The sequence below is a fragment of the Filicampus tigris genome, chromosome 2 (genome assembly GCF_054856515.1).
Source record: "Filicampus tigris isolate MCC_2025a chromosome 2, RoL_Ftig_1.0, whole genome shotgun sequence".
NCBI lineage: Eukaryota > Metazoa > Chordata > Actinopteri > Syngnathiformes > Syngnathidae > Filicampus > Filicampus tigris.
Genome location: NC_141218.1, coordinates 39,532,260 through 39,544,725, shown reverse-complemented (window position 1 = coordinate 39,544,725; position 12,466 = coordinate 39,532,260). Strand labels below are relative to the sequence as shown.

The following is a 12,466-nucleotide window of genomic DNA, read 5'->3' as shown; positions in this document are numbered from 1 at the left end:
GCCCACAATATCTAATCCTATCCTAGATGATATAATGAGCCTCAATTATTTTCTTAGTTATGTCCATTAAATGTTTAATGTATAGTTTCTAAACACAAATGATATTCAAATTAAAATGATCATGTTAATTTAAATACTGTACCTTCCCCCTCCACCAACAACAGAGGTCTAGTGCTACTGGCTCAGAGAGGGTGACACCATTCACTCAGAAGCAACCTACTCTCCAAGATGTCTTTCAACAGCATATGAAGTACCCAAAGGATAGCAAAGATGCTAAAAGGCTCAACGGGGCAGTTGTAGAGTTTATCTGTATGGATCAAGTGCCAATATATTCAGTAGAGAAAGCTATTAAAGTTATTGGTCTCGAAGTCTGTTTTAAAATAAAGAAAATATTGACATTTGAGTGTTTAACCTGTTTTCAAAAAGTATTGAAAAGTGTCAATACATATTGGTATCGGTATCGAAACAGAAATTTGGTATCGTGACAACCCTCGTAGGTAGTATGTAGTAGAACAATAAAAGGTGGGACATTAACAGACAAACTGGAGCGGCAGCGGGCAGTGAAATGACGATAAGTACTGTTTATTTTCTATGAGTCTGTTCTGTCTTAATCAGCAAAGCTACTGCCGTGTTAAAAAGCACTGTTAGGAAGGAATCTGTTCAGGTACATACATGTACATATACAGTTCAAAATTGTTCTGTAAATGTAGCAAATATCTACTTTTTCAACATAGAAGATCAGTGAAGATGATTAACGTGACTTGTGATTTCAAACACAGGAAAATTAAGATAAATAAATAAATACAGTTTATTTTATTTATTTATTTTATTATTTTATTTTTGTTCTGTTCTGTTTTGATCAGCAAAGTTACTGCCAGGTTAAAAGGCACTGTTAAGAAAGAATCTATTGAGGTACATACTAGGGATGGACCGATTATCGGCCGGGCCTAATTAATAACTGCTCACTATGACCAATCATGGCTGACCTGTTTTCTGAATCTGAGCCGTGATTGGTCGTTGTGAGCAGTTGGTATGTCATTTTCAGTCGACAGAAGACAAAATGGCCGCCCCCAGAGATGGCTAAAAACGAGTGGATTGACAATTATCCACAAACGCAATATTTATCAGAATGCCCTGTTTCAACTAGTGGGCTTGCATCGAACATATTGTTGAAAAAAATAAAAACAATTTTCGTTGACTTTCACTTTAAAGACATTGCAACAAAGTTAAGAGTAAATTTTCTTTAGATTTTGATGCCAATATTTTTGTTTTTACTGAAAATGAATACCGGCTCCAAATATCGGTTATCGGCCTCCTAGTCTACTAATAAGCGGTATTGGCCCATAAAAAAGCAAAAGCAGCGTCTATCTCTAGTACATACATGTACATTCACAGTCGTTCTGTAAATACAGTAAATACAAACATTTTCAACATAGGTGCGGCGTATTTTTTTTTTTCATTCATTTTTTTAAAAATAGAGTGGATGCGGCTTATACAAAGGCGCGTCTTATAGTCCAGAAAATACGGTAATTCAAAATGTGCACCATGTTGGAGAATCTTTGTCAAGGTTAACATTAAGCATGCTACAGCCCTTATGTCATTCATTAACAAAAATGCTGAGTCGCTTCTCGCTATAGTAATATACATTAAAAAAAAAAAGAACAGGAGGAGGGAATGTTTTGCAATAATGTATTGAAGCAAACCTGCATTAAAGTGAATTGTTTCCTAATTTTCATTAACCCATTAAAGCCTGAAGCCCCTCGAGAGAAATCTCTCTAAAACCATACGGTCGTCTTTGGAGTCACCCTTGAAAACCTGACATTTTCGCCACCTACAAAATAATTAATATCTCAGTCCCTGTAGCAGATAGAAACATAATTCCCCCAAAATTCGAGAGCTTAGACATGTGGCTTTCACACAGGCCCGAGTTTATTAATCTTTACTGTTTTAATCAAAGATGCAAGTGAAGCACTATTTTTAATTTTAAAAAATTGAGTGGTAATTATCGGGCTGTGTTCTCTTACAAAGACGTTGAAATTGTCATTGTCTACGAACGTATATCTTAACCATACATAAGATAAGATAAGAATGCCTTTATTGATCCCACGTTTGGATGGTTTCACGACTTACAGTCCACGAGCGTGTCGTCTATATCACAGCCGTGACTTATATCAGCGCTCCCGCGGTTGACTGTACCTCCATTACTCCTCGAAAAAATTCTGGATATCCACCGACAACTCACAGCACCGTCACATGTATATTCTGATGTATTTCGTTGGCTAAGAGACAGAGAATTTGATTAAAAAAAGAAAATGACTTGTACGCTCTCCCAGCTTTAAAGGGAGAAACACACAACAGCGCTCCCGTCTTAAGTGGTAGAAACGCGGTTATGCGCTCCCATCCTGGATGGGTTAAATTCAACTGTCTTTGAATTAATGAACACATGAATGTGTATGTGCTTTGTGCTTGGATGACTGAGACGGGGGGGGGGGGGGGGTAGTAGCGGTGATGCAGAGCTCTACACTTAATGTTTTTTTTTCAATGAATGAATACCTTTATTGTCACTGTACTTAAAGTACAACGTGATTGGGTTGCTTCCCCTCTTCAGTGCAACAGATAAACAACAACAATAAAATAAAATAACACTGCAAATGTGCAGTAGATAAGAATGAGCTATGTACAGTTCAAGATAAATGCTCTGGGGATAATATCGGTAAGGTGCTCATTGTGAGTTCACAGTTGTTTTTGGTAAAGGCAGACGCGTGAGGGTTCAGCATGCTGATGGCTCTCGGGTAGAAGCAGTTTTTTAGTCTGTTTGTTCGTGCTTTGATGCACCTGAAGTGCCTGCCAGAGGGCAACAAGTCAAAGAGCTGAGAACCACGGTGTGTGCTGTCCTTGATGATGTTCTGAGCTCTGCTCAGGCACTGGGTGATGTAAATGTCCGACAGGGAGGGGAGAAGGCAGCCAATAATCCTCTGCACTGCTTTGACTGTCCTCTGAAGCCTCACTCTGTCTGCTTCAGTGCAGCTGCTGTACCAGGCGGAGAGACAGTATGTAATTATGAGTAGTAGAAGGCCAGCAGCAGCTTCTTGTCCAGGTTGTATTTCCTGAGGACCTTTAGAAAATGTAAACGCTGCTGTGATGTTGTGAGTCCAGGAGAGGTCATCAGAGATCTGGACTCCCAAGAACCCAACTGTGATTTAGAGGGGGGGTGGTTCGGTCTTGTTCCTCCTGAAATCGACCATCTCCTTTGTCTTTGCAGTGTTCAGCTCCAGGTTTTTGTCCTTAAATCAGGTTGTTAGCCTCTGGACCTCCAAGCACTTCATAATTATGGGTGTGAGGGTAACAGGGCGGTAGTCATTGAGGGTGGATGTTGGGGACCTCTTGGGGACTGGGATGATGGTGGAGGATTTCAGACAGGATGGGGATGACTGCTTGGGCCAGGGAGAGGTTGAAGATCCTGCAGAAGACGTGTGACAGCTGGTGGGCACACAATTTGAGCACCTTGCTCAAACTCTGTCCGGACCAGCATCCTTCCTGGGGTCCACTGCCAGGAGCACACACCTCACATTGTGTTCCTTGACCGGCAGTGGTGGATTGTTGGGGGCTGGGGGAACAGGGAGGGGTGTTTGAGGTGAGTCAAAGCAGGCAAAGAAGCAGTTAACTTCCTCTGGCAGAGACACACTCAGGTCCCCTACATTAGAGCCTCTGTAGTTGGTGATGCTCTGTAGGTCCTGCCACATCTCCCGTGGTGTATTCCTGGCAGAGTGCGACTTTACCCTCCTCTTGTGGTCCGCTTTGGCTTGTTTGATATCTTTCTTCAGGTCAGCGCGAGCCGCACTTTACAGAGGTCTGTCGCCTGACCTGAAGGCGGTATCGCGGGTCCTTGAGGACTGAGCGGACCTGGCTGCACATCCAGGGTTTTTGCTTTGAGAAATCCCGGATGGTCTTGTCCACGGACAGTTTCCATGTAGAACCTGACGTAGTCCACTACGGTCGCTGTGTATGTTTCCAGGTCTTCATGCCCAAAGAGGTCGCAGTCTGTTTTGTTGGATGCAGTCCCGTAGTTCGGCCAGAGCGGTTTCAGGCGAGGTCCTGATGGTTTTTATGGTGGGCCTGGACCTGCGTCTGTAGGGGGTTTAGGCAGGGGTGAGCAGCAAGGGGAGATGGTCTGACTGGCCGAGGTGGGGTAGGGTTATGGCTCTGTAACCGTGCTTGATGTTTGAGTACACGTGATCCAGAGTGTTTCCTCCTCTTGTTGGGCACTTCACATGCTGGTGAAAAATGGGACTACAGTCTTTAAGTTGGCCTTATTGAAGTCTCCCGACACTATATGAACGCCTTCAGGATGGGCCCGCAGCTGTTTGTTAATGGCATTTGATAGTACTGAGAGCGCCGTGCTAGCGTTAGCATCAAGGGGAATGTAAACAGCAGTGACGATTGCTACTGTTAGCTCTCTCGGGAGAAAATAAGGCCAACATTTAACAGACATGTATTCAATATCAGGGGAGCGGTGCTTCTCTATGACCAAGCTGTTGTTGCACCAGTACTCATGCATGTAGGTACAGAGCCCCCGACCCCTGCTTTTACTGGAGTCTGCTGTACGATCTCCGCGGTGCAGCGAGCGTCCAGCTAGGTAGCCAGGTCTCTTTGATAACGAGCACACAACAGTCTCTGACGTAGCGGTTTCCCGACAGTTGTAATTCCAAGTCGTCCATTTTGTGGGCCATGCATCTGGTGTTTGTGAGGTACAGACTTGTCAGAGGTGGCTTGTGTGGGTGGTTTTGTAGCTTTAGCAGGAACCCCGACCTGTGGCCCCGCTTCTCCTTTCCCTCCGCCGTTACCTGTGTCGCCTCCCAGGACTGATAATGATCCACGGTGAGCCCAGTGGCCTCGCTATTTCGTCTGGGATATTATGGTTGGTGTGGTAGTCCCTCGAGGCAGTTTGTTTGTGTCTGTAACCGATGTCCACCATGTCCTGGTGGGTGTATTGTCGGTCAGCCAACGTTGACTTGAGCAAAAACTGATATAGCTGCCGCGCCACCATCGTGACGTTACGTTAAATGACGTTGGGAGATACTGTGCTGTTGGAAGCACAATAAATTCCATGTGAAGGAAAAATAATTTTGTATTTACTTTTACATTCTCATCTTGGTTGATCATACATGGTTGATGCAGTAAATACATCAAAATAACAAATTATGATTATATAGTCATGATTATGTTGTGCAATCGAATGGTTTGCGGATTTTAAAAAATCCTATTACCGTATTTTCCGGGCTATACATCGCTCCGGAGTACAGGTCGCACTAGCCATAAAATGCATAGTAAAGGGGCAAAAAACATATATACAAGTCGCACTGGAGTATAACTCAACCCCCCACCACCCCCTCTCAGAATCCAAGTTGTCTCTGTCGCGTAACGCAAATAAATGTGTCCATATAAATCAGATTAATAAAATTGTTTAGTACACATCATTTCAACCGAGCTACGATGGTAACATTTAGCTAACATCCACACAACAAGAAAGTTATGGTAAGATACCTTTAAACTCACCAAAACAGTCGTAGATCGATTAAATAAGTCTTTTATTTATCGCCGACCATGTAGAGTGTTTCCAAGTCTCCAAAAGTATTTTTGTATTCTGTCGTGATTATCTCTGTTCCCTCCTCCGCTAATCCGCTCCGTGTGGGTGTGCGTGTGTGTGTGTGTGTGTGTGTGTGTGTGTGTGTGTGTGTGTGTGTGCGTGTGCGTGCGTGTGTGTGTGTGGCTGGCTGATAAAGACCATGCATGCAGGCACGGCGCCGGAACAGTACACTATTTTGTATAGATGGATTGATAGACAGTCAAATTGTCTTTTTATCATACTATTTTAATTACTTATTTAACACAAAATTTGATTTGAACCATTTAAATTATTCATGCATTTTAATAGCTTTTAGGATTTATCTTTATGTTTCTTTATGTGGGTTGAAATAACATGTGAAATGTTATACAGGTAATAATGTATTAATAATTTCACACATAAGTCGCTCCAAAGTATAAGTCAAACTATGATTAAAAAAACGTAACTTATAGTCCGGAAAATAAGGTACAAAATGTAGGATTTAATGTTTATTCTAGGCTACCATACTCTCAGATGTCATTGTGACGTATCAGGAAGAATGCGAATGTATGTGTTGTCGCTGCACTGAAGCTGAATAAAGATTGTGGTGAACACCAACAACACGACACTCCCTTCTCGTGAGATGGTGTTAGAAGTGGGATCACTTCGGAGCAAAAAACTGACGGAGCAAAAATTATAAGAATGGCGACCACGCATGTTTTCATCGAAGAACTGCGGGGGAGAGAGTGAAAGCTTTTGTACGGAGCCTGTACGAGCTTGCGCAACACTGTGTGTTTGGAAATCCAAAGGGTGAGCAGATTCGAGACAGGATTGTCATCGGAATACAAGACAAGGAGGTGTCACAAAAACTTCAGCTTGAGCCCGATTTAACGCTGGAACAAATGGCGTGGCAAAATGAACAAATCAAGCAGCAAATTGTGAAGCAAGAGAGTGGCCTGATGAATAGGTGAGATGCAAACAATATAACAGTACAAGAAGGAGCCATGATAGACCGTGGAGTCAAAACAAGCCACAGCAATCACAAGGACTAAAATGTGGCGACACAAAACACAACTGCTCACCGTGCAAAAGGAGCCATGGCAAAGGCACTGTCCTACCTATAATAAGAAATGCAACAATATGGGACATTTTGCAGGAGTGTGCCGAAGCAAAACAATAAAGGAGGTCAAAGCAGAGAGTTTAGTGGACACTGATGAGGAGTCATTTTTCATTGGCGGACTTTTCTTGGGAGAAATGAATCAGACAAAATCTACAATAATAAATGAACCAGTTTCAGACACTGAATGGGACGTGGTGCTGCAGGTCAATGGAAACCTAGCTGATTTAAAAATTTACACTGGTCCTGACACCACTGTTATTGCTGAAAAAACATTTAGTAGGTCACTGAACCAGCCAGAGCTGATACGTTCCAGGCCAACCGTGTACAGTCCAGGGGTGAAAGTCACATGTGTTGGGAAGTCCATTGCCACCACTATGTTCAAAAAGCAGAAATACAAATATTGGATAACTTCATTAAGGGACCATTTGCTAGCAATTTGTTAAGCAAGACTGTAGCAAAACGAATGGGATTGGTCTCAAGACTCAATGAAATAAATACTGATCAAACAGAAGATGTGTTTGGAGAAATAGGTCTGCTGAATTGCGAGCTTGTAAGGATAGAATTAACGAGCAATGCACAGTGCCTTACAGCATCAGCACACTGTATAGAGGTCCTTTTCCCCTTCTGCCGTTGGTAGAAAAGGAGATAAAGCGCATGCTAAACCTTGGAATAATCGCAGAGGTCACAGAACCTACTGACTGGTGTGCGCCAATGGTCTCAGCACCAAAACGCAACAAAGACGAAGTCAGAGTGTGCGTGGATTTAAAACGTTTGGACAAGGGGGTAAAGCGAGAGCGCTACATCCTGCCAACAATTGATGACATAACATCTAAGCTAGCTGGGGCTCAACTTTTCTCTACGTTAGATGCCTCAAGCCGGTTTTGGCAAATCCATTTAGACCCTAGCTGCTGGAAATTAACCACATTTCTAACCCCAATGGGCCAATTCTGTTTCAAGCGCTTACCATTTGGGATAACGTCAGCGCCGAAAATCTTTCAACGATTGATGAGCACTCTACTGAAAGACCTTGATGGAGTAGTCGTTGTCATGGACAATATTCTAGTCTTAGGATCGAGTGTGGAGGAACACAACCGACGCTTGGATGCAGTGTTACAGACTATAAAAGTGTCAGGTCTCAAGGTCAACCGAGCAAAGTGTCACTTCAGAAAGACTGAGCTGCAGTTCTTTGGACACATTATTAGTCGGAATGGTGTGAAGCCGGACACTAGCAAGGTGGAGGCCATAACAAAAATGCTAAGTCCCAAAAGTGTAGAGCAACTTCAACAGGTACTCGGGCTGATAAATGATGTTGGGAAATTCCTACCAGGCTTGTCCACAATACTTGCACCCAATTATCAGCCTGCTCAAAAAGGAGAGTGCATGGATCTGGGAGGAACCTCAACAGCACACATTTGACACGGTCAAAGCGATGCTTGGAAAAGCACCCGCCCTAAGCTACTATGACGCAGGATGGCCGACTGTGGTCAGCGCGGACGCTAGCAGCTATGGCTGGGGGATGTGTTACTACAAGAAAATGAAGGTGAGCTGCGGCCGATTGCCTTCTGTTCCCGTACCCTCATCGATGCGGAGAAAAGGTATGCGCAAATCGAGAAGGAGTGTTTGGCATCAGTTTGGGCCTGTGAACGCTTTGTCAGGTATATACAAGGCATGGGTTATGTTCGGTTGCAAACAGACCACAAGCCCTTAGTGCCACTGATAAATACATATGATCTAGACAAAGCTCTAATACGGTGCCAAAGATTGTTGATGCGCCTCATGAGATTTAATGTTATTGCTGAACATGTTCCTGGCAAACAGCTGGCAGTAGCAGATGCCTTATCAAGACACCCGATGAAGGAAGTTGACAAGTTGGATATGGATAACCATGTTAAAGCCTACGTAAATGTTGTGGCAAAGACCCAGCCCATCAAGTCAGCGAAACTTGAGGAAATACGTAGAGCTACTCAAATAGATTCGGAACTAAAAAAATGGATTATGTACATTAGGAATGGATGGCTGAATAGATTGGCGGTGTCCTCGCACCTGCGGGGATTCCACACAGTCAGGGCACATCTGTCAGAACTTGATGGTCTGGTGTTGTACCAAGATCACCTTGTGATCCCAACAGGACTCAGATCAGATGTTCTAGACCAACTACACGAGGGACATCAGGGGCTGACTAAGTGTAGGGAGCGTGCAAGAGCGACAGTTTGGTGGCCAGGTATAGGAGCTCAAATCACTAAGATGACATCCTTTAGCTTCTGCATTGAGCACAAAACAACTCAGAAAAGGGAGCTACTTGTGACAACACCCCTTCCTGCAGGTCCTTGGCAAAGGATTGCAGCTGACCTGTGTGAGCTGGATGAGAAAAGCTTTCTCGTTGTAGTGGACTATTATTCAAGAGACATTGAAATTGCTTCCCTTACTTCGATAACGAGTAGACAAGTTATTGGCAAGATGAAAAACATGTTTGTGAGATAGGACGTTCCACTAGAACTGGTTAGTGATAATGCAACACAGTTTACATCAGCTGAGTTCCAAGATTCAAGATGCAGTTCAAACAGCCAAACGTATTCTAAAACAGCCGGACCCCTGTCTAGCCTTGGTGTGTTATCGTGCTACACCAATTGCCGCGACTGGTGCCAGTCCAGCCAAACTGATGATGGGACGACAAATCCGTACCACAGTTGCCGTGCTGGAAGAGACATTGTTGCGATGCCTAGTTGACCGGTCCATGGTCAGCGCCAAGGATGCCACTGTAAAGGAGCAATATCGTTTCTTCTACAACCGGCGACACTCAGCTTGCCCACTCCCTGAGCTGCTTCCTGGACAAGACGTCAGAGTCAAGCTTGATGGGGAGAAAGATTGGAAGACGTTGGCTAAAGTCACCAACAAGTCAGCGGAGCCAAGATCCTACTTGATCGATACGGACGACGGGGTGATGTCGCATCGTAACAGGCGCCATATTCAGGCGGTCCCGGAGACTACTAACACAGAGGAGCAACTGCAACAGTCGGGAGCCGAACCTGTCTTGCCGCGTCAAGTCTCCAGTTCTCCAAACATGACATTGCTCCAAACATGACTCCAACCATCGCCAGTTCCTGAGCAAGGGTCTACTACTCAGCCGACAACTCCACTGAGACCCGTGAAGAGGACAGCGAGAGGTCGGGAGGTGAGACTTCCTCTCAGGTATCAGGACTGAAGTTCAGTTGGCCATTATGTTTACGTTCATGTGTTCAGAGAGCAGCTTATTACTTATGTTGTTACTGGTTAAAAAAAAAAAAACATCTAAGAAGTTAAGGGCAGAATAATCCCTTCTTCAGAAGGAGGGCAGTCTACCCCAAGGATGTCTGATGTTTCCTTAAGTGTGTAATAGTAAACAAATGTGAGGTTGTTGAAGACTGTTAAAAAAAAAAAAATGATGAAGATGTTGTCAGATTTGTTTAATGTTTATTCTAGGCTACCATACTCTCAGACGTCCTTGTGACGTAGCAGGAAGTATGTGACGAGCTAGAGAAATAGCGTGAACTTGTTATGTATTGCACTGAAGCTGAATAAAGATCGTGGTGAAAACCAACAACACGGCACTCCCTTCTTGCGACATCTCCATAAAGGGATCACAGCCTAAAACGCACTGAAAACAATGTTTTCAGTGAAAAAAAAATAACAGCAGATGTCAGTAATAGAGGCAATGTAAGATGGCAGCCGTCTGGCTTCAGCCACAAGGTGCCAATTGATATTTCATTCATATATAATTTTGTGGGTGTGGTGTGGTGGATGGGTAGGCATGACTAAACTAAGGACCCAAGGTGAATAAATAGCTTGTGCATAGCACATAATGGTAATAGTTCACTGACTCAGTCAACTAAACACCATATCAATATCATCATATCAATACAGTATGTTCAACTTCCATTGTTTCTGGTTTGAAATATTTATTAAAAATAGATTAGCATGTAATTGTTTGTATTGTTTCATCATTTGTACTAGTGGTAATAAGTTTTTCTTATTTGTATAGTTAGTTTCTATTTTTATTTAATTTGACACAGGTCTTCATGTAGAGGAGACGGAGGATAACGAAGCTGTAGTTTCCACATTGTTAGATCTACAAAGACTACTAATAACCAAGCACCTACCAGCTGTGCGACATTGGGTTCAGGTTTGTACATGCAGAAGGCAGCGCTCACATACAAATGAATTAACCATTGGTCATTTATGTGAATATTTACTGTAGGGATGCATGATAACTGTTTTTTTTTTCTCACACTGATACTGATAACCAATAGCTTTTTTTTTTGTATACTATACACTTGGCGGCCATGACTTTCCGACTGCTTCTTAGTCGCAGAGTTGATATGTAGATCTCCATAGTTATGTGGCCACTGTGAACATGGCGAATAAATCCTTTACCGCCAAGCCAGGCAGCTGGAATTGTTGTCCGAATTATCCTCACAATGTACAGTCATGCAGCTTCTCGTATACTGAATCAGAAATTTGATTGGTTCGGATTCATAAAAAAAAAAAAAAAATCATTATTTCAATTGTACGGGGACTGCAACAAGATCCTCCGTCTGAAGGCCCTGGGAAGTTTAGGCCAATATAGCAACACCTGGAAGCTGAAATCTGATTGGACAAAAATGAAAATAATAACGTTAACTCACTAACGACTTTAATCTGTGCTGCCAAGACGCACGATATTGAATGAAGACAAAAGACTGTTGGAAATGACTGTGTACAATATTTTAGAAATGTATACAAAGTTTTAAATGCAGGTCAGTGTTTTGGGGAATTAAAGGCCCCACCGATTCCGATAACATCCTGCTTCTGCAAACCAATAACAATACTGATAACTGTTAACTTTTTTTTTTGTATACTGTAAATATCTGTTGTTGCGTCTTAAAAGAAAATAACATTTCAATCCCGCTTTCCTGCTAATTTAGCGGGGTCGGAGGATGACATAAAAAGGTGGCGTTCTTTCTGAGCTTAATGCAAAATTTTATAGTGTACTGTATCACACGTCCAAAGTGTCCTCCCATCTCGACTGCATTCTGCAAAAATACAGCTGTGACGAGCATGGTTTAGTAGGGTTCACTTAACGTCCATGTACAGCTGTCTCTTACAACCTGGAAAAGCAAAAATTGGTATAGTATCTCATGTAATGACATGTCAAAATTTCAAGAGTGTGGGATGATAACTAGCCCTACGAAAAAAGTCTTAAAACCTAAGAAGGCAACAGCTCACCTGTTTTCTGAAGCTTAGCTATGATTGGTCGTTATCCGAGTCCTGAGGGTGTGTGATGTCATTTTCAAACGACAGAAGTGACAAAATGGCCGTTTCATTTGGAGGGCATCAGTGTGATTTTTATCTGGAATAATCTGATGATTACAATTGTACTTTCAAAGGGCAGCAAATTTGTTTGTGTGTGTTCATAGGTCTTCACGAAGTCTGGTGCTAATCAGCATCTGTTGAGAAGAGCACTGTATCTTAAAAGCTCCCTTGAAGCTTCTCTGATGAAACTGAGCAAGTTGAACATTGACTCTAAGAGTGGAGTTTACAAAATGGTGAGTTACCGTTATATACATTTTGTGAAAGTTGTTTTAAAGTGGGATTTTGATTGATGAATTAAGGATTTTATTTTGAATAAAACATTAATTACTTTGCTAAAGCTCTACTGGTACTCATACTTTTTACACAAAAGAGGTCACTGATAGTCAGAAGCTGGGCACTTGACCACTTTTTGC

At 42.7% G+C, this 12,466-nt stretch overlaps 1 protein-coding gene across 4 annotated transcripts in view; it reads left to right on the top strand.

Moving 5' to 3' along the window:
* Positions 1-12,466, top strand: part of uvssa (UV-stimulated scaffold protein A) — a 160,479-nt gene that overhangs the window by 60,212 nt on the left and 87,801 nt on the right. For all 4 annotated transcript variants that reach the window (XM_086024187.1, XM_086024186.1, XM_086024185.1 and 1 more), the window contains 2 exons: positions 10,775-10,884; positions 12,158-12,286. In XM_086024187.1, the coding sequence (XP_085880313.1) occupies positions 10,775-10,884; positions 12,158-12,286 (239 nt within the window). The remainder of the gene's footprint in view (positions 1-10,774; positions 10,885-12,157; positions 12,287-12,466) is intronic.